The 23,142-nt window shown below is 38.7% G+C and overlaps 1 protein-coding gene and 1 long non-coding RNA gene across 2 annotated transcripts; one reads left to right on the top strand and one right to left on the bottom strand.

Annotated features, from left to right (window-relative positions):
• Positions 1-1,173: 1,173 nt before the first annotated feature.
• On the top strand, positions 1,174-21,231 carry LOC111265967 (TBC1 domain family member 20). Its single transcript, XM_022843048.2, has 7 exons — positions 1,174-1,545; positions 11,395-11,569; positions 17,939-18,119; positions 18,460-18,627; positions 18,831-18,997; positions 19,426-19,553; positions 19,954-21,231. The coding sequence occupies exons 1-7, from the start codon at positions 1,430-1,432 to the stop codon at positions 20,183-20,185; spliced, it is 1,167 nt and encodes a 388-aa protein (XP_022698783.1). The 5' UTR covers positions 1,174-1,429; the 3' UTR covers positions 20,186-21,231.
• On the bottom strand, positions 11,452-16,706 carry LOC111265969 (uncharacterized). Its single transcript, XR_002683794.2, has 3 exons — positions 15,883-16,706; positions 15,626-15,744; positions 11,452-11,528 (listed from the first exon to the last, which is right to left on the bottom strand). It is a non-coding gene; the product is annotated as an uncharacterized LOC111265969 (long non-coding RNA).
• Positions 21,232-23,142: the final 1,911 nt, after the last annotated feature.

Here is a 23,142-nt window from a genome sequence, read left to right as displayed (position 1 = left end):
ATATTATAATAATAATTGTTAATAATAAAACGTTTTTAAATAAAATAAATTTCTTTAAAGAGACGAATTAAAGAATAACTATTACTCTTGTAAAAAATATCATCGAACTATTTTTTCTTACCTTCAAACTAAGAAAAACATCCATAAACGCCTTAAAAGTGCGAAGGGTATACTTTGACATAGGCTACCCGTTTTAGCATAGAAGATCTCGCTTAAGGGCCTATGCAAAATATAAATCTATTCACTAGAATCGATTTTTTTTTACACATATTTCTTTACTTTTAACCAAATCTGCAATGCACCCTTCCAACTAATCCGACAGAGAATCAGAAAAAGACAATCACCCCATTTAAGTTGGACTACCTGGTAAAAAAAATCCTCTGTTCGCGTGTTACATAACAGCCATTATTGCTCACACGAAGGTGTTTCTCAGACGGGGAAAATATTTTTCTTTTTATGCAACTCGGGTGAAGTAAATGTGTCTAACTCCAAATTGGTTTTTTGGAATTAGTCGGTGCTCTCCTAGCAAATTTCACTAGAGGAAACACGCAAGGTGCGAAACCAATCCAAAGTCACAATTATCGATGACTTTTACAAAGACTAACCCAGGTTTGTCACATGGTTGAAAAGGATCTCGATGATTGAACGCGTATATTTTCATAAAGCCAAAATATAGCTAGGCAGTTCCCTAGCGAAATAAAAACAGTTTAGATGCTTCTCCGTGATCGCGTGGTGGGTAACGCATTTCTCTGCTGAAGACCGAACATTTCATGCTGGGAGGGGCCATCACTGTGAAGTAATGCTTAAAGACAATGCTGGAATCCCGAAAACGTTAAAAAAAGGCTGAGATATTTATTTAGACGCACTTTTAAGGGAACGTATTGGAAAGTCACATTTACATTTAATCTCCATCTTCATATATCTTCATTGACAAGCGTATTAGACTCATTTCCGCCCTTTGTCTGGATTTACAGATGTTTCAAGAAAAATTTTAACAATTTTTCTTTCCAGTATAAACGGCTAATCAGTTCGGTTTTAGCTGTCATTGCGGCTGCACGTACCCATCCGCATGGTTTTTCAAATCCTCTTACAAATGCCCTCCTCATCCCTGTCCTCACCCTAGGGGAAGGCTTTATGACAACAACAAGAGAGGGGCGCGGTGTAGGCATGCTCTTCTCACAGCCGCAGTAAACCAGCTAAAACCCTGCGTTTCTCTATCGTCTATCAGTAGCGCCCCGTCTACAACGGATTTGTAACAGTGAGTGTCTAGTCACGTCATTTGTTATAGCCTGAAATAATTGAGTCTGGTCGCGCACACTGAAATTCGACATACTCCCCTAATCCATGCCGTTTCATTAACAAAAGACTCTGGCTGGAAGTGTGGTAGCTGGTATCAAAGAAGTGGAAACGTTTCAGCGAAACTAAAACAATGAAGGTACCAAGTACCCTTTCGAGTTTGCGGGATCCCGCTGAAATGAAATGTGTGCCGGGACTTACAGCCGAAGATGTCTTGGTTAAAAAGGATAAAATCAGAGGCGCCATCCGGTAAGAGTTTATTTGATTCATCTGCATAGAGGCAGCCTGTAATATGTTTCCACTTTGGGTTGGAAAGCAATGCAACTGTGAGTGTACATATTTTGGCTACAACGGCAGATAGAATCGTAAAGTATGGAGTAATCTGATAAAAAAAATAAGTTTAGGCTTAATCTTGATTGAATGAAAAATCTCATTAAACGATACGCACCGTCGCCCCATATATATATATATATATATATATATATATATATATATATATGTGATACCTTCTTGTAAACAGTTAGTCGTATTTTATTACAAATAATGTTTACTCGTTGTCTGGCCCAGCTGTGACAGGATTTTCAAACGTTGACTTAAATATATATTTAATGTAACTGTGGTAAGAAGTGTTGGACACTTTAATTTCTATAAGTCCGTAGAGACTTTACATCTACTGTTGTTTTGGAATAATTTTGTGAATAACGTTCAAAAATTCAGAGATGACAGACAACACTTTCTGCACTAAGAATCATCCTACTATGCCTGGCACTGTTTTCAGTACGGCTCAAACTAAGCAGACAAGCTGTGTGGTCTATCGCCGTTCCACATATTTCAAGTTACCGAGTAATCGGTCTATCGTCAACTACTTTTACTTCGCACCGATTCAAATGTAAACGTGCATTGTTATTATATTATGGATACATCTACAGGCAACGGAATTTAGTTTTTCAATGCATATTCTGTATTGGTTGATAAAAGAACGCGGCTTTCTTTCCAATTTTTACGAGTCCTTCCACAAATCGATGCCCAACTGATCGAGCTCCTGGCTGACGATGTCAACGTATGGTTCACAGTAAGCGCTCTGAAAAATTAATGACCTGTTTACTAATAAGACTACACAGTTAGATAAATTCTACATGCGGTACAATAGCTTATCTGTGATATGGCTTTAAACTGAACCTTTGGCTGAAACAGCCAAAAGCTCAGTTTCAAAACCAGTTCAAGCACCTCATCAACATCTGAAACAACTGATTTGATTAAATAAAGATAAATATAAAAAAAAAAAGTATAACAGTAACATTTATGGCCTTTTACATAAATAATACTTTTTTCTCTATTTTCAATCGAGTTTTGCGTTGTTATGCAATGCATTTTGAAACCTTTTTAATAATATAATAAAAATGCTTGTAAGAAATTAGCATCTTTCCTGCGTTGCGCGGCTTCCAGCTAAATGACTTGGCTCTCCTTCAAGCCAGTTGTCTAGACATGGACGATTTCCGTTATTAGGTCAGTGAGCGGTTATGTGGATGCAACATTCAAACTTCTCGCAACATCTAGACGTTGTCGTTCGCCGAGGATTATACATGGCGACATTTTGCGCACATCTGCTTTTAGGTCCGCGCATCTTGTTTGTAGGAAAGGCTTGAGGAAGCCTCCCGCATTCATCATAACGTCTTAATACATCTCAGGGACGTGACAAACTTACCTATTCAACTTTAAAACTCCCTACGTTTTGCTTTCATGAAGGCCTTACGTATTATGGCGAATTGGAGGCGAACTTCTGATTTCTATAAGATTAGTAACATACTGCCGTTTATCAGTCAATTAAATGCAGACGATATTATAGCTTATTACGATATTATATACTGTATACGTTATTCCTCTGTTCTCGTTACTCCTTTTCCGCGGCTGATCTATCCGCTGATAAAGACAGTAATAAACTGGATTACAGACACACAATCTGCAGGTCTGCTTGAATGTTAATTCTATCTATTATACCACAGAAGACATCTTTGTATACCTTGATATCTATGCATAAGATTATGATATGATAGTAGTAGTCTCAACAGCTTTACATGCCATCTATTGAACTTTTCATTGAATGTAGTGACTTTACGTGCTTTGACGTATATGACACAGCCAATAGTGGTACTACCGCTTCACCAACCCACGGTTGATCCCATTTAATTCAACTATCATACATTGTTTTGCCCACATTTTTTGTGGTGTCTATCAGCCAGTGGCACCGGAAGTAATTGTGACGATATCGATGAATGAAAGACGACCCACACAGCTGGGGCATCAGTGTACAATACTGGTAAAAAGATCTTTACCTGAAAACTAAGCTGAACCATTTAACCGTCAACTATCCTCCTTGATTTCAAACAGCTAGATCGTCTAACTCTTACAAACCCCCTTTTGGTTCATATCTTAACCTTAAAATATATATATATATATATATATATATATATATATATATATATATATATATATGTTTTACACCTCCCATCAAGCTAACAGGGAAGTGAAATGTAAAGAAAATTTGATTAAAACGACAAACTAAATTCAAGTGGTTTTTGCGTATGTATATATGTGTATTCGTGCGTGCGTGCGTATAAGATAGATCTTGCTTATCTAAAGGATTTCTATATATATATATATATATATAGTGTTCAAATAACACGAAAGCATTGCCACGGTTGAGTTAACTGAATCATTTAAACGATAGTGACCCGTTGCAATCGTTTACTCTTTCTTCCCTGTGGTGATGCCGCATCGAATATGTGTTACCACCAGGGATGTCTGATTGTGTTATGCCATCGTTCTAACATGTTGTATACGCATTGCTCATTGCCGTCTACAAGTGGTATCTGTTATCTGTATGTATATTCTGTTCAGTCCCGTTGACCAGCGTGTAGTCGTATGTATAGACACGAAGGCGCGACTATACGGAGCCAGCCGAGTCATATGGTAAATCTTTGTGCCCCCTCCCTTAGCCTGTTTTCAGCGCCTCTTCTATTCTGATTTCCCCACTTGGATAAACTAGACTAGATGACTGTGTTCCGCTGACGAGCCGGCTGGCTTCGTGGACGTTTGGTTACTTGATTTTAGAAATGAATGAATAAAACGTTACCTATTAGAGTTTCTCTTGCTGCATAGTTCTCTATTTCTTATTGAGAGCTTATTGGCCGTTATTCAGTGGAATACTGCAAGCAACGAAATACGGTGGGACCAAGGCTTTTCCCGTAATTCCCGTAAAAAGTTCCCGTAATTACAGATGTGGAGGGCATAGCCGAAGAACTCCGGGTTTGGTTAGGGTCGACCGTACAGCTCCGAAGGCAACGCAGTAAGAGCTAACCGTAATTAATGAGAGGTGTGTCCTGCATTAATCGTGTGAAGGATAAAAAAAGAAGGCCTAGAACTGTCAGGTGACTGTAAAATGATTTAGTTAAATTAATGGTCTAGCGTAGTCGATGAGAACTTTGTAGAGCGTTCTGCCATGCGGCAGCTGACATGTCAATAGTATAAATCGAAATAATATATATCTGCAGTTTTTAACGTTATATAACTAGCTTTGAGTTATGGAACCACAAAGGTTAGTTCATCACAGATAAAGGTTTGTAACAATCTAGCGATGTTTGGTGACGAAAGTAAAATGGTATTATAGAAAAATGAAGCTTCACTATAATCACTGTTGCTCCTAAACGGAAATAGCTTAATAATTTCCAGAATCTGCGACTCAAGTAATAACGGTATCGCTTCAAAGTCTTTTGTAATTAGATATTTAACGTTTGTAACGAAATTGAGAGGTATCAGTAATGCGCAAAAGAGCATCACCTAAAGATTTTTTACGGAAGTTCGTATTAATTAACTACTAATAATTGAATGAGCCACTCACGTTAGGGTAGAAAGCCAGCATTTTTTCATGTTGTTTTCTATCGCGACCTGTATTTATGACATTACGCGCTCTTGTGCTCCTTTACTCCTCGATAATGACACTACTGATATTAATTATAATTACTTATTATTTGATCTTACCGATACTCAGGCGCCGGTTTACATTATTCGGAAGGGAGTCTGCAAGAACATTTTTCTTACCCTTTTTGCCTTCCAATCTAAATGATAAGAAAGCACATTCACTAACAACGGTGTTACGAGCGATTTTAAATACTGCGTTTATTGCTATTTATGACCCCATCAATCGCTGCTCGAAGCGATCGAAGGCGCATAGGAAGTCATTGAAGTGTAGAGTCTAGCAAAAGCAATTTTAATTAATTTAGAGGCGGAATTATATCTTTACGAGGTCGATTTTTTTTCGGATCGCGTCAGTTGAGATATCTCGTCGAAGCTCTGTCCAATTGTCAGGCGAGATTCCATGCCCCGACCGGCGATTGGCTAGGTTTGTCTCAACTATAACGAGCAACGATGTTGAAGACAAGCGGTTTTGACACCTGTGCATGTCCAGGCAGATAAAATTCTCTTACGGTGTATTCCCTAGTTAGTAGTGAATCCTGACAGAGTTGTCAATCTTGTGCGTTTCTGGGGCAGACTTTACTAAGGTAACTGCTAATATTATAATAAGAATCGACCGATGTTGCGCTGTTTCCGTAGCTATTTTTAGAAAGCTAAAAATTATCTCTGCACTTGTTTTACTGATACTCGACAAGGCCAGTGCTTAAAACGAATTTCTGTTTGGCACCTGTGTATCACAAAGCAATCTCTCTCTGTGTAGAAACTAATGTATTTAATTGTATTCTGAAACTACTTAACAGACGCCTATGGTTTAATAGATTGTTAGAACAAAATAAGCGACGTTTGCTCATGCGAATCCTTTGGCTCTATTGAGGTATTAACGGGCTACAGTTTTGCTTGGCGCTACTCCCGTAGAACGTCACGCTTGAAGCGGCACAATTTTCATTTCAGAATCGTCTGTGTCCGTCAAGCAACGCTACTACTACGTCCCACTTTTGTTATGGCCATAGACAAATGCTGCCAAAGGGACACAGGCAATATTATTCGCCTGAGTCATCGGACAGCCGACTGGAGTGAGCCACTCACAGCGAGAGTCTTTCCGTACAGTTGCGGAGACCTAACCAACATACATGGCTGTTGTGGAAGTATCGCAAAAACAAACATACTTAGAGTTATTCGTTTGTATTTTATAATTCGGAGATGAGACTTTGTTCCGTGTCAACATGTGACGGGTGTTATTTTTCTAGAATTTGCAAGTACACTTTGATTTACTTGCAAAGGACGTAAAGACCTATACAGCATGAGAGGAAAAACATTAACTGTGGCGTAATACTGCTTCCCTTAAACAATGAATTTTGTATACCAGAAGCATTTACTATTTCGTAATATATATATATATATTTTTTTTAATGAGTTGTGCTTTTTTTTGCGCCTATTTCATGAGCTCAAATCATATACGATACCATTAGCTGTGTTTTTCATTATGACGCAATTCGAACGACGCTTTACCGCCGTTCGTAGCTGCTTAGGAAAACAAAGTGACATTCGCCAAAATTTTCGAAACTGGTCCGCGTAGCATAAGCGAAATCAGCAAAGATAATTTTCGGTTCCCTTCTTCTATACACCGATGGGAAAATTCGTGTACCGATTACAATAACAAAGGCAATGACACCTTGGGATCGGTTCCAGCTGGATTATTTATTTCTACATATGACATCTGTTGACTTTACGTCGCTTTCTAGTTAAAATAGAATAGAGCGTTACTTTATTCAAGCAATTCTTCTTGAATAGATCAGATTAAAAGATGTTTCAAATATAGCTTCAAGTAATTATGTCTGGAAAACTCGCCCAGTATGACTTGTACTTGTGTCTGCAGTTGTCTGACTCAACTTTATTAAATCGCATTGCGCATTTGAATTTATGTGACTGTAAGGTGATTTGGCTATTTTTTTTCTTTATTTGCAATGTTTATGCAACGCTGTGTACGCACAATTAGACAACATCTAACCTTACTTAAACCGGATGTGGGCTTCGGCCCCGATGATTGGATCTAGATTGGCTGAGACCATTACCGCCAACGAATTCTTTCTTAAACTTCAATCCATGCCGGCCTGGGTTTCCTTTCAATAGTATTACAATATAGGCTGAAAGGAGGAAGTGGTATGTGCCATCGATTCAACAAGCTGGGGTTACCGTAGTTGGGTTCTCTACCACGTGGGTGGGGAACCAGGTGTCTGACGGAAAATAGACATGCCGGCCCGCTTTCTTTGTCACCTCTCAGTTTTTTCTTCTTATTCACTGAATCTACCCAAGTTTTTTTTTTATTGTTAAAACCGACTCTTCTTGTTAAAAATGCTGTAAGCCAGAATTTTGTTTTGCCCCCGTTGCTCCCTGAACCCAAATACATGCTTTTCAAAATTCCTAATTCCTGTAGATACCGCTCTTTTGATTTTAAAGTTGGTGGTCTTTTCTTTGGCCGTGTTGCAAGCACCTTACTGTGCTATAGTGTGTACCTTGTCATCTCAGTCGCAGCAGACACACAGATCTTAAACAGCCCTGTCCACCTGGTGCACGCAGAATTGGAAGTCCCTGTACCTTCTGAAGGACTAGGCAAGATGGAAGACAAGTTTATCTCCTGCTCGTTCAATCCGGTTCATAATTGCGAAAATGTTTTCTGACCTTAAGGCCTGAAGCTTCACGTGGGTGGTGTATTACTCCGCTTGTTAAGCACTTATAGTCTTTTGCTTCGCTTACTCTTCCGGATTTCTCCAGCTCCGTCTCCGCCTGTCTGTCTTATGTCTTCCGGAAATGAAGGGTGCCAGCAACAAGATTGCGTCTGTACTGACAGTTCTGTTTGCTAGCGTCATTTTAAAAGCTCAAGTTCGTTGAACTTTGCGAAGTTGGCCTTGATACCTTATGTAGAAGATCATGGTCTTGCCTAAATCGCCTTTTCAAAAAGAGCAATGGGCTCCCCTACCAACAATAACTAGTTCTTTTTTTTGAATCCGCCATTAGTTTCTTGATCTCGATTGATACCTTTATGGCTTTAGCATCCGGTAGCCGGTGGCGGATGCTCCCTGTTGTTGGGTCCGGGTGAACTTTTAGGTAACTGGTTGATATTACCACTCCTATTTGCTTGCTCACCATCCAGTGCAAGAGATATTTAAGCGTAACTTCTTTCCTATAAGGAGCACTGCTCCTAACTTAGCCGGGGACGGCCTCAGTTTATTATCGTCCATCTGCAGAAAGACCATGAGCAATGTTTCACCTGCCCTACACTCCAGTTCGCCCGATTCTTTTTCAGTGACCGCAAGATCGCTGGCTTATGCTAGAAATTTAACCCTTAGGGGCAGGCTTTCTAGTCAAAGAACGTCATTGTATGCAAAATTGCACAGCAGAAAACAAAGTATGGAATCTAAAGAGAATCCCGAAGTCATAAGAAATGTCTCCTGGTTATGACACAACGCTTTTAAAGATATGCAGAAGTTATGTTAATGAGATGCTCTGAGGCAATACCTGTTCGCCATCGTTCTCCATCAAAATCTGTGGAATTCATTATTAACATCCAATATCGTTTTCAAAAGACCTTTTTCATGTGTAGAGATTTTGTCTTCCGTAGCAGTCGCTTGCAGTAAGCACATAACGATTTGTCCAAAGCTGAAAATATAATATTGGGAACCGAAGAGCATACCGTTTTTCTCAGCAAAGTCCAAGAACCTCATTTTTAGGATTGCTTTTGAATAATGATCTGAAAAAGCACATGTAATTGTGGGCCTCTCTACCCTGCGGAATAAAGACTACCAGACCTTTTTCCACGTGGTCGGGAAAGCACCAGATCAAAGGACATTCGTGAAGACCTTGGCAACTTTTTGAAGGCTATCTTTGTTGCCGTCGGTGATACCTCGTCCTTCCAAAAATCTTTTTTAACTTAGAGCGTGTTCCTGCGCCTTGGATCTCATCTATCGTAATTTCAGGGATCTCTTCCGTTTGGCTGATATCGTACTCCGTTTTATCGAAGAGACTGTGTAGCGAGAAGTTTTCTAACGGTATCCTCCTTTTCTTTGTCCGGTATATCCCTTCTTGTGACTTTTGTTTCGCCTCTTGTCATTTTGTATGCTCCACACTTAAAGTCATCTTATCTCCGTTCCAAAGAATTATTCCAGCATTGCTCTTTACTTTTCAGGATATCTGTCCCAGTATGACTTGGACTCATCTATGGTCCAAGACTACTGCAATGAACTACTGCTTTCAGTCGTTTGGTTTGTAGACTAGCTCGACGACACCTAAGCCGTCCTTCATCTGTCGTTTGGTTCAGGCAGTATTTTGGTGTTATATCATTCTTATACAGTGGCGCTTTTGTATGCATCTTCCAGCAAGGCCTACAGACCGCCTGCGTCTATTGGATGTCTGCTCTATTCAATGTGATAACGAATCACTCATGGTGTAGTTGTTATACCTTCGAACTTCATTTTCAAGTTGATCATGTTCGAGTTGATTATGACCATGTCATGCGCTGCCATCCACTCCGCCAGAGCGCTATCTTTGCAGTCGTTTCGACGACTCCTGTACATCCAAAGCTACATTGAAATTTTCCGTGGCCATGCAAAATTTCTCCTCCAAGTTTGCAAATAGCTCTGTTACCCCGTCTACGAGATCGTTGAGGTCTCGCAGCAACCCGTTATGAAACAGGAGTTCAAGACCCTCTCCCCTTCCCCAATGGCGCTTATGAGAAATGTTGGCCGTCTCCTCTGCTAGTGATGCCATTGTTCCTATAAGCTATACGCGTGGTCGCATTAACGCCGCTAATCCAATAGAAGTTATCGCACAACAGAGTCAACTCTCTTATCCCCCTATCCAGGGAAAGTGTAGACTTGCTTGCTGCTAATGCAGTTCTCTTGAACAGCCTTAAACATTAAAGGTAGTCCGGGTCCTCCTAACTTGTTTTTTAAACAGAACAGTTACGACCGATGTATCTATCGTAAGCAAAACGTTGAGCTAAATAAGTGAACTTCGCACTCTCAATGTAAATATAAATGCCAAAGTAAACACGCCAAAAGTCGATACATTTCCGATTTTGCAAGTACCGTATATTTAAACGTTTTTCTTCCTTCCATAATACAGAAGCCAAGTAGGCTTGTCCACGTAAACCTTAAAACCAGTCGGAGGTTACAACGATTACTGTCGAGCCGTCGTGGCAACCACCCACTCAGAAAGTCACGACAACTTTTGCTTGTCGGCTGTCTGACTGCTACGCGCGTCTTTGAGAACAGGAAATTTAGGTAGCATATGTTACGATACGTCAAATGGCGTCTATATTTGGCTTGGTGTTGGCGCTACGAACTTCGGTGAAGGATCTTCGGACCTGTGATGACTCCACCGCTTATGAAACACCATGATCTAGATCCGTCGCGTTCAATAAACGTCTTTAAGCCAACTTCTTAGAGCTACCAGCTTATCGAGACTTAATCTTCTGAAGGTTTTCGGGGCTATTGATTTTTTTCTGGTATGACAGCTGAAACGGCGCATAATAGTTTTCCCTGAACGACTAACTATGTTTTGCATAGACCATAGATAATTTTACGCGATCTCGAATAGCCTAAAAGCAATGAATATCAGCCCAAAATTTTGAATACGCACATGAAATGAACCGAACGAATATAGATCTTAAAACCATGGATTTTCAATAATACTTTCCGGAACGGAATAAAATTATTCTTTCAAAAGTAAAGGTAAAATCAAAGTTGATTTCACAGCGGCTGAATTACTGTGGCACGTTGTTATGGGTATATTATCGTTATCTACATCTAAACGTGCTAATTTCGTCTAAGTTAGGTTTAAAGTTGGCATCTTTGTGATGGCACAGTACTAGCATGTTTGTCTACTAAATGTAAGGACCCGTGCTAATTTGATAATGAAAACTAGGCGTAGAACAACTACGTTTCGTGCTTATTAAAGCTACTTATTTAAAGTGGTGCATCGTAAGAGCAGCACCAAACACAAAGCTTGAAACATCTAGTATTTTTTATGTTTAAGTGAATATGCTAAAGCTAGGTTAAAAATGTTTCCATAAAGACGGGATTCTCTGTCGAAGAACATCGTGTACGTCATGATTGTTCCTATTTTCAGGGTGAAGGATGTTCCTCTTCTCCGGCGACTGTCGATTGAAGCTGGCGGCCTTCTTGAGGACGCGTTAAGGGAGGATGCATGGCCAATTCTGCTCGGTATCGATCATTCGACTACGACTTGCCGCAACAGCAAACCTACAAGACAGCAACTTAAGTCAACGCCCTTTCATGAGCAGGTTCGATAGGTTTTTGTTCTCCAAATATATATTATGAAAAGTTCTATATATATTATTACTCAAATTGCATTTGAAGACATTCTATAAGCTAATCAAGCACTACCTGTAAACAAGGATATAGTTTGAAGTCTTTGTAAAAATCCCCTCTTTTTGACACTTATGGTTAGATTCTTAGAAGAACTTCTTCGTTCTGATATATCCCACGACCGGATCAACCGTTTATAACACCAACAAGTTTACTCAGTCTATGTTCTCCGGCCTCCCTTGTATCACGGTTTTTAATCAATCCCTCAGAGGGCAAAGTTCTATGAGATACTTCCTATTAGCAATCCGTAATATTTTTTTAATTCTTTTTTTTATTTATTTTATTAATTTTAATTAAACGCATATCAGTACTAGTTTAAACGAGTTCCACTTATTCTTATCATTCAACTTATTCAGCACAAAGCTTCGCACTGCCTTTGACGTAGCGCAATTACGTGTCAGTCACGTATGTTTTAGCTATATGTTTTGCAATAACGAGTAATAGAGTTAGTGTCGAAAAGATCGACAAGAATGATGTCGCGTTCTGGCCGGAGATAAACGAGAATAGTGAAAACCAAGAAAGGTCCAAAAACGGTGGAGATAAGTTAATAAAGCTTTAATGAAAATGTTACGGTGTCTTTGCATATAGATGATTGTGCTCGTACTTTATTTAGCTACTCAAACAAATATAGAGAAAACGAAAAGTTTCGATATCAGGGACGGTAGTTCAGGCAAAGTTCCTTGGATATTAACCAGCCGGTAAACAGCACATCCAGCTGTTGTTTGTTATTTGCATTGTTCTTAAGGGGACGCATATTTTAAAGAGTTTAGTTTTTGGATTTGACATCTGAGAAAAATAGCTGTAGTGCATTACATACATTTACGTACCTAGCCAAGGAACCTGTCTTAAAAATACTTGCGGTTATCTTACATGCAGTGGTAATTTTGTTAATTCATTAAATTAAATTAAAAAAAAAAGCGCATAATAATTCAAAATGCCCAATTAACGATATCTACGACAACTCATTCAACATTAATTAAATCTAGAATTCGTCTGAAGAACGCTTCTCAGTGACTGGCCGTAATCGATAAGTGGCTCCCTCCATAAGTGGCGCCGTAGCAACCAGCCATGCATAAACTACGAGCTGACAGATCAAACATATATATACTAGGTTAACGTCTAACCATTGAGCAGGTTTGAGTTTGAATGTTGCATTCAATCCCTAATCGACCGCCTTAATAGAATCTTCCCAATACTCGCTCAATGGCCTCGTTTCTCCACACTGCCGAACAATTCAACATTTGTTGAATTCTCACACTACACCCTTTCAAATCCATTTCATTTTTAGTGTCCCACTTTCCCCGACGATGGCTGTTGCAGCGAATGTTAAAATGGTCGAACTCTACGGGTTATGTTGCATTGCTTAAATCAAGGCTAGCTTGGATTATGCTATTGCGTAGAACTTCGAAGAGATCGCCAATGACTCGAGTTCGTAAGAGAAGGCGGCGTCCCAATAGTGAACTAAATGTCTCGTAGGGCAACGTTTAAAAATGCTGTTGCCTCGATTATATATAGAACTCATACATACGCCCGCATAATTCGTGCTCTAAACATTACCAGAAAAGACGCCCGATCCATATCACTTCACGCTTCTTTGATGACGGCTCAATCAACGCAGTTCTTCTGCAGCGGTATATATCTGACTGTAGATGTACCATAGAGCGCGTGCTGCAGGTTAGTAGTCGTGGACGGGTCGACTATAATGGAGCACTGGGTCATTCATGCTGCGATAGCAGTTCCTTCATTATCGGGCCTGCATAGCGTTGTTGACTCTTGCATGGTGTGCCATGCTTTACATCACTGCCCGCTCTGGCAGCATAGCAAGTAGCTGAACTGTAGTGGCGTATATATCACATTGTGACTGTTTTTCAATATTTACGAACTTTATTCGTGTGCTTGGCAATATATGGGGTACTGCCGATCGAACGCATATTTCATAGACGCCACTGTACCATAAAGCGCTTTGAGTAAGGGTGCTCTTCTCGGATTGACACCAGATTGGTTTTTTTGCAGCACTGCTCGCGTGCGTAAGGTGCGCTCATGCATCGAGCATTTAAGTATGGAAGTTGTGCTAAAGGGCTAATATTAACCGGCTGTCCAATGTATGTTAATGATATGATAAGGTCCCATCGTTAGAGCCGCTATCAGAAGTTTGCCCCTGGGGAACTTGGTCAGCATGTACTCTTGACAATGAGTGGTGCAAGTTTATCTTGGAGTCGGGTAAAATGATCTCATAAAATGGGAGCAAAAAGGAAGGACAAAATAGCTTTTATGTTGCTATTATGTTTGTCGCAGTTCTACTAGTTTCAAGTTCCTGTGGATCGTACTATACTTTCTCGCTAATTACATATTATGTAATTCTCACTGCATTAATTAAAGTTTTTTGCTAACACTCCAATTATAGTTTTATTAAAGCAGTTGAAAAAGAGAGGCAAACGTACAAGAAAAATTAATATCGCAAGCGTGTCAACAATGAGATGATGCTACAACCACTATTAAGTATACTACACAAAAATTTATTTCAAGTGGAATCATTTTGTACTAGTCACGCTTAGAGCCATAGCGGAACGAATAAATGTTGTTGCCGGACAAATGCTAGGTAATACGCTGGCAGTACCTAGTAAAAGGCTGTGGTTCCTCTATGGCCTGCATCTGTTATCGATGTTCCGGTGTTTCATTTATTCATTCAGTCTGTCGCCAACAGATAATTTTGCTGGTAAGCTTATGTGAAGAGACAGAATGGCCAGACTATGCAGATGTGACAGCACAACAGGAAGATAAAAATTATGAGGACCTTAGGAAAGCTAGTTCTACTTTTCTATCTAGGACCACAAATGATGCTCTACCTTGACAATTTACTCGTGGTACTTTGGGTACGTGGTTTGTTACGATTGAAAGTTTTCTATTGCATAATATCATACATAAGTACACAATAATATAATAGCCCTCGGTCAGCGAACTTCGGTCAGAGAAAAACAGTACCTCACATTATATGGAACAGCTGCTATAGGGGGCAAAATTAAGATTTTAGCATTTATGAGCCAAATTAATAAGAGCATGGCTTAAGCCAGCTGATTCGCAGCAAGAAACGCCATAGCTTTTTGCAGAACCCCAAAATTTGCAGGGACACGGATTCATTAGGGCTTCAGTGAACTAAGCTTAGACCGCCATATACTGATTGTCCAGTAACGCTAATCCAGAACAGCTTATGTAACCGAAGCTTGCACAATGCGTTCTTTGGAGTGGCATAGCACACGCTGTACTAAAAGCTCAACTTTGCCTCGCTCTTCTTGCTATAAAGTTTTCAATTTAACTTCAATTTGATGAAATAAAAGCATCATCATTTTTTCATCATAAAAACTGAGATTGAAAATGATTAAGTTTTCAAGTAACTAACCGATTTCAAACCATTGTTTTTACATCGTCAAATCTTTGTTTTAAATAGTTTCTAGATCTTCATAAACGTGTTTGCATGTAGTTTCCATAATTCACATAGATCGTCGCTGGCGTAACTTGAAACAGGGACTTTTAATGTTTTTCATCCAGGTGCTTAGCCGTCTATGTATAGCGTTGCTGAGCCTGTATCTGTACCATACCTGCCGATTAAGCGGCACGACTCGTGTAAAATAGTCACTATTATTCTGGATATCCTATACATCACCGTGAATGCCTACAGTTACGTGCCTCTTGGCGCACTTACAATCGATGGTATTTTATTAGACTATTATGAAATTTAGTTTTTTATCTAAAACGTCTATGTTAAATTATTAGTACAACCGGAAGTTCTACACTGCCTGCTTTCTGTTTCCACTGTAATACCTTTATCACAAAGAAGGCGTCCTTACAACAATCTGCTGAAACCAAACCTATATAATAATAATATATTTGTTATTAAATTTGCACGTACAAGATCTCATCGTTTTGTATGTGCCATTAGGAACTGAAACTGAGAACCCTACGGTTTCAACGACCTGGAGTAGCTCCAAAGGTAGAGCCTACTTCTTTAGCCATTCCGTTGAACAAGCTGAGAGTGAGCAGTCCATCGTTTATGAGCGCTACTCCCTATTCCCACGACGGCTGGCACCGGAAGCTTGAAAACAGAACGCACAAATTCAAAACTCATCGCCGCTGTTACTTAGATCGAATTGTAGATCGCATAATGATTATTTGTTCCAAATAGGGCAGTGAATTTAACAGCGACAAAGGATCCACGCACTATTTAACCAACCTGTGGCAGAATGGAATGGTTGTCCCTTTTACAATGGTCGTCATAGCAGTCTATCGGTTATCCTAACACGAGCCATCGTATGCAGAACAGAAGTATCCGACAGTAGAGATTGCAGGATCTTAGGAGTGTACCATTTGGCCATAGGCGAACGAGACTGATTTATACGGACCAAGGTAGACGATCCGTCAATGGTGTTCAGGTTACGCTTCGGGCACATGGCCTTACCATTACATTATTGCCAGTAGGGCCTGTTGTCGGCCTGCCAGGTCTCACAGTTGATTGGATACTCATCTAATCCTGGTAACTAAGGCCCTCTAGAGCCATAACTACAAACAAGCTCTTCACTACAACGGAAGTACTTGGCAATAATCTCCTAACAATCGCTTATCCTTGCGAAGCACAGTAGAATAAATGTTAATACTTGAATGGTTTTGTCAAAAATATAATACGTTCTGTAATAAGTATAAAAGTAGAACACGTGCCTTTGATAACGCAGAAGATATTGTGAAAAAAAAACACTTAGCGTTACAGCAAAAATGATTAAAAAAATGTGCAAATACAACCTCCACCGTAACGAACAGTAATAATAATGAGAATATTCATTGCTGTTTGGGTAAAATCAGGTTGTAAGCGAAAGCCCAAAAAACAAAAGATTCTGTTAATCGCCCTCTGTAGATGATGCCCATGTTATCTGAGATTTTCTCCAGTAGCGATTAAAGAACCAGCCGCGTTAGTTATTTGGAATCAACAGTACCAAAGGAATATTAGAAAAAATCCGTTTATATTATACGTTGTTAAAAACTAAGTGAATTCAATAAATTATCATATCCTAGGTTTCGATGGTATATTTATTTTATATACACGTTTAATCTACGCAGTTGTTTAACATCACACCCTGTTCTTTGTGCTGCACCATCGACGAGACGAATTCAGTGTACCAACTTAGTTAACCTTATTTTATAAACGATATTTGTAAGTCTAAATATCGGAGAGATTTGCCATTACCGCCAGCTGTTGAGAATATGACCACAGGTTCGTTGCCCTCATATTCTGTCCATTGACCTGTTTTTTCCTTTCCCGCCTCGTTATACCAAGGCACGCGGTTTAACAATAACAGCACAAATAAATAGATACTCGTTGTTTACAACAGGAATCACCTAAAATAGGGAAAAGGGTATTAATGACAATATGTAAGTAAACAATTACTCTAGCGTGTTCAGCTGCCTTATTGCGATCGACAATAGATTCAGTCTTACTATTACCTTTTCGTACTATTATAAAACGAAAGAACAAGAGCTGCAATCTGCTTATACTGTGACATTTTATATGGCCCGAGGGGGCAATGTCTGCTAAATTTAGGTCGCACGTTCTAACAAAAAAGTTGCTGAAAAGACAGCTTTGTATAAAAGGGGTTATATATAGATGGATCCATTGAATCGACGGCAAATTACCTTCATCTGAGGTCGTCATCAGGTTACTGGACATGTGACTTGAAAGGGCGGGAGAAAAAGGGCGATTCGGATGGATGAAATGCACAAACACAAATATCTACTATACAGAAACCTATCTGTTAGTTCAAAACATGTCTGGCGTGTGCTGTCATAGCTTTTTATTCGCATAAAGCTGGATTCGGGAACCCAATCCAATTGGCAGGACATTGCAAACCTTGTTTTTACTTGTTTTTAAGCCACAAGGGTCTTACTGATATCTCCTGATATGGATCATCCAGACTGATAAGTTATTGAATGACAAAGGCTATAGAGTTTGCTCAGAGCGTATAATTGGGACACCGAGATTTGAAGAACATAAAATGTAGGACATTTCACTTTAATTTGGGTTACAAAAAGTTATGCTTCGAGCAAAGCTGCCTATATATGTAAAGAAAACATAGGCGAAGAGATAGACCCAATGGCGTTTAATCGTTTAAAGTAGAAAGTGAATGAATTCATTATGAGTCAGTTACAGATAATGAGGTTGCACTTGTTATGCCAACGACTTTATCAATAAACCTTTAATTTTAATTATATGTTCGGATGTGTATTTGTCCTCATCAAAGGTTGTACGAGATGTAAATCGAACGATTCGCCGCTTTCCGCCTTCGATTCCACGAAAGATGAGGCTTAGCCTTCAGGAAAGCCTGCTTGCAGTGATCTCCCGTGTCCTCACGGCCATTCCAGAACTGCATTACTACCAAGGGTATCACGACATTTGCGTAACAGTTCTTCTTGTGGTCAATGGTATGTCAAACAGAAAGGATAGAAATTTCGTACATGTAAGCTCTAATTGCATTATGAAAAAAATGTTTTGAAAATTAATCTCATTTGGAACTTGATGAGCCTTGCGTGATCTGCCCAGTTATCTATTCTGTTCTATATTTTATTTCGTCATTATCTATATCAGCTAATACCAAAGTGCAAAACATAAAAGCAACGGTAGAAGCCTTGCAAGGATAAACTTCAGTTACTCCTAAAATGCTTGAAAATTTTGTACTTACCTTATCTTAGCTATGGAAATATAACTCACTTTGATATTGCATGACACCTCTTTCAATTGTACAGTATTTTGTCGACTCTTTAGGCAACGAAGAGGCTGCCTTCAGGATCATGGAGCATCTGTCTCAAACAAAGTTACGCGCGTTTATGGAATCGTCGATAAATGGAACCACTCGCCAATTGGGTATTATCTACCCCTTATTGGGTGCCGTCAACCCTTCACTACGAAGATTTCTCGAAAACACCAGCTGCGGTATGTGCTGGATTAATTAGTTTGAAGATTATCTATTTTTCTATGCCAAATAGAACGATATTTGTAAAATAGCCGTAATCGATGTTTGCCATCATTTGCAAAAATCCTTCTTTTATACATATTCAGCGAAGTCACGCTAGTCTGAAGCACTTAGATTCACAGCTGTTGCTATAAATTAATCTGCTGCTCTTTTCTATTATTAGGAGTTGTATTTTTGCTGCCATGGTGTCTGACATGGTACGGTCACGAACTTAGCCATTATCCAACATTAACAAGATTGTTTGACCTGTTTATGTCCTCGGTCGACCTAATGCCTGTATACCTAGCAGCGGCTATCGTTCTGCCTCATCAAGAAAAATTGCTCAAACAGGTAGACTGAAATTCAGCTATCGCCCTTAGGTGACACAGCTTTATTACAACATAGAAGAACGTTAAAAGACAAGCGTTCATTTTGGCCATATTTACTCTACCAACTTATCTTCCTGCTGATATTCCGCACGAAAACGTTGATTCTACCTAAAACGGTCTGAGGAATTGAATACTACTGCACGAACTTCATACGCATTGTAATGTCCTCTGTCGCCTGTATACAATATTCCTTATAGGCTACAATAGTCTGGGCTTAATTACGTGTTAGCGTGACCAACGGGACATCTTATTATACCCTTTACTAGCACGCCACTAACCCAACCAACGTGGTCGATACTGCGCAAATCAAAATGAGAAAACCTTTTTTACACATCCCGTTGTTGTTGTGCTAATATTATTGCTGATATTATCGTTATTGCAATTGTATAGGAATGCTCGTTGGCGAACGTTCATGCCTATTTGGGTCAGGTGTTACCGCTGCTACAGTGCTCGCGTGGCGACATGGAAGACCGAGTAGTGTTTGCAAAAGATCTCCTGCGGCGATTTCCACCAGCAAGGTAAACAAAAATAACCGCATTTCTTTTGTTGGTAAAGCTAGAAAAAGATTTTTAAAAATAGGAAGCTATTTTCTAAAAACCGAAACTATTTGCATCAGTTACATTTTTTAAAACACTACGAAAGAAATAAAAACAATATTTTTCAAAGGTAAATACGCTAAGTAACTTTTAACAATAGTATAAAGGCTGTGTTTTATAACGAAGAATTCAGGATAGCGCTAAGATGTTCCACTATTATAAATGATTTTACTCATATACGTTACATTATTAAGACAGTTATTCTTTGTTTTCAGTGCCACAAGTTCACGGTACTAGTAGTATTCGTTGTATTGTCCTATATAGATATATGATCTAGTCTAAAATTCTAATAACAAAGTAAATCGTGATGTAATCTTTTCAGTTTGTTCACCATGGAGTCGGATCATCAGACTGGTCCGTTTAGTATATCTGATACATCAATTGGCTGGGAGAAGGTTGATTCTCTTGAACGAAAACAGGTCGCCACGTTCCTCCTTGAGGATTATGTGATAGTCACCTACCGAAGAGAGTCCACGGAGAGTGTTGACTTTAATGACGAGGTCGATAGAGGAAGTGATCGCCAACCTGTAGAGTTTATGACAACTGCGTGTTGAAAAGGGAGTTACGTTATGCTGAGTAAAAAGGATGTTACTGTACGTCATCACTTCGTCATCAGCAGATCTCGGAGTAGTCCAATGACTTCAAACGATTTAGTACCTTTGTTTTAATAATCTATACTATGGATGAACAAAAGTAGTGATACAAATATATATAAATCTAACCTAAGCATTACCATGTCATATTATGTAGGTGATTCAGTCCTTTAACATATTCCATGCGTCGAAGCGTTTACAACGTTTTTACGTATAAATAAACACGGCAGACATTTCACTAAAGGAAAAATAGTTCGATAAAAATATGGCCAAAAACACGAAAGAACGGCGGGATATTATAAGTGCCTGTGTGTTTGCGGAAGTTATGACACTCATTTTAATAACTTAATGTAATTTAAAGGTAACATGTTAAAAAAATAACGACAAATGCGTTTAGTTAAAATTCTTCTCACATATAAAAAGATAAATTTCAACAACTTTGTATGTTGAGGGAATGCGCATAATCGCATGACTAACTATGTATGAAAATGATACATCAGTAAGACATTGAGCTGTTTCATTAGCGTCAAAGAACGAACAGCTCGTTTCTCTCCTGTTTAACTTTAATTTATGCTTAGAGTATTAATGTATTTAGAAAAATGTATGTCCTAATGGAATACGTCCGACAGTCGTGGTGCAAAGATGCGGCAAGATATCAGTTCTAGATATATATGATTCTACCAAAGATAATAACAAGTTCTAGCACATTTACAAAAACGTTAAACGACAACCGTCCAACAAAGGAGCACCAGTGACACCTAAGGATTAGATCCGCCAGCACACAGGATGCATACGAAGGAGCAATAGTGAAAATCACAACTTATCTATCGAACAAAGTAAAGCGAGGGATCATCAATCAATGCTGTAAGTTTATCCATATTTTGCAAGTAGTCGTCTTTTATGTAAATATACCCTACGTCGCAATCAACCCTCGGATCATTTGCTCATGATGTGAACGTTTTGAATGTCAAAGCTACTCAATAAATGAATCGAACTCTTAGAGTGAAGTGTTATCGAATCCTGACTGAGAAAGTAAGCATGATTTTGTCTTGCTCAAAAACGGAATAAACCGTTAATGGTTACTAGGTATTCGTAGACGAAGAAAAAATCGCTATTTTCAGTACGTTTCAATAACCACAATGTCCGTGTGATTCTTGTGCCAAATATGATTCTTTATATAGATAACTATTCAGTATGTTTCAACGCAACAGAAAACGGAGACTCGAGCAAAATCGAGTCTTATTGACGTAGATATTTGAATATAGAATACAAGCGGCTACGCTGAGGTGGCGTAGAATTTCTCCTGTATACCACTGACGTATAGGGTATTAAAGAGAAGTGAAAGTTTGAAATAGGTGCGCGAAGATTCTATGCAGCCTTTGCCAACGCGGATCGTTGCCAGAAAAAAAAAATTATGAGAATAGCGATTTCTACAGTATTGCTAATCGGCTATTGCTTATTCACTGTTTTTTCATGTTACGATTATTATTAATAAATTTTATCCATGTTATTAAGTAGACGCTTTATTCAGATATGATTAGAAAATTTTGCATTATAGGCTGGGCTATTTGTACACATTTATCTAAGAATGTACTTGGTTTAGTCAAATTATGAACGCAAAGCATAATATGCCCAGCAATGTATACTCAAGATACGACACAAGAGGATATATACCTTTGCTTGCGATAGCGCGTAAAAGTCTGTGCGATAGGCGGTGTATACGAATTATACTAACCTAATATAAAATGATGCCAGTTAGATATGGATACGGATGATGTTAACAACAAATAGAGCATACTCATAAAAAAAAAAACAAAAAATGAATCAACTTCGTTGAATTATTATTCTTTGTCACCTTTGCTGATATATACGTATGTAGACCGTTTCAGCAAAGTTAACCCTAGAAAGCGTTTGTGAAAACAAGCGATGTACAACTAATAGGATTTTGACCAGTAGGACTATTTAATGCCGCTTTAACCTTAGATTATGCATTATAAGATTAAAGTAGGCTTAGCGCTGGTTTTTTGAATGATCTCAACATACTGTGATTCTGGTCCACCTAAAGGTTATTGCAGACAACGATGGAACAGAAACTCGAGATTATAAACTTAATGTGGACAGAAGCGAAACAGGTGGAGTTTTTTTTTCTGACTTATTTTAACATGCAACAGGCCAGTGTCAGAAAGAGGCGACGTAAAGAAGAAATATGGTGTTTTTTCGGTAGAAACTCAGATAAAATTTTGCACATACACATATGCATCCTTCAAGAATACAAGCAACCTTCATATTAGTCATGGAACCCATTTTTGTAACAGAAACCATTTCAGATAATCAAAAAAAGGACAAATATTTACTCAAACAAGGAATAAAAATACAAATCTCGCACTGAATCATTTGACAATAAGTCTATCGTCAAGCCAATTTTAGAAGCTCGATACAGCATATGAAGCTGGATGCGTACCAATCGTTAAGTGCTTGTATAATTTTCAATTAATTCTTTGAACATTTGCAAACAATTAAGACCTGGCACTAATGTTTTCGTATTCTGCAGATTGTAAATTATTTCCAGCTTGGATTTAATAGCTCGTAAATTCTGCATTGTAGTACGCTCAAACCGATGCCTTTTCGATACATTGAGTGCCAAAATCTTAAACTCATATGAGTACTTTCGTCTTAACTCATACTACACGAAGCTATATGAAATTTGTACCGTTTCTTTTTAATTTATTGCTTTTAATAAGCTGTTTAAATATCCTGACTAAATTTGTTGTTTTTGTCCTGGCAGGCTTTTCGATTTTTTTCGTAAGCAAACTAAGGCACCAAACGTCTGCTTCCAATTTGCCGAATTTCCAACTCATATTTCTTGCCAGTCCGTTATTAATATCATCGAATTTCAATGCATAAAAAAATATTTACGC

Source organism: Varroa jacobsoni, unplaced genomic scaffold (assembly GCF_002532875.2).
Source record: "Varroa jacobsoni isolate VJ856 unplaced genomic scaffold, vjacob_1.0 scaffold_1034, whole genome shotgun sequence".
Lineage (NCBI taxonomy): Eukaryota > Metazoa > Arthropoda > Arachnida > Mesostigmata > Varroidae > Varroa > Varroa jacobsoni.
The sequence above is the reverse complement of the archived record's forward strand: the minus strand, read 5'-3'. Positions and strand labels throughout refer to the sequence as shown.

Bases quoted from the DNA above. Each gene is read 5' to 3' on its own strand.
- LOC111265967 (XM_022843048.2), top strand. From the start codon at position 1,430: ATGAAGGTACCAAGTACCCTTTCGAGTTTGCGGGATCCCGCTGAAATG. The intron at 18,628-18,830 runs GTATGTGCTGGA...TTCTATTATTAG, and splicing joins TCTCGAAAACACCAGCTGCG to GAGTTGTATTTTTGCTGCCA. The intron at 19,554-19,953 runs GTAAACAAAAAT...TAATCTTTTCAG, and splicing joins CGGCGATTTCCACCAGCAAG to TTTGTTCACCATGGAGTCGG.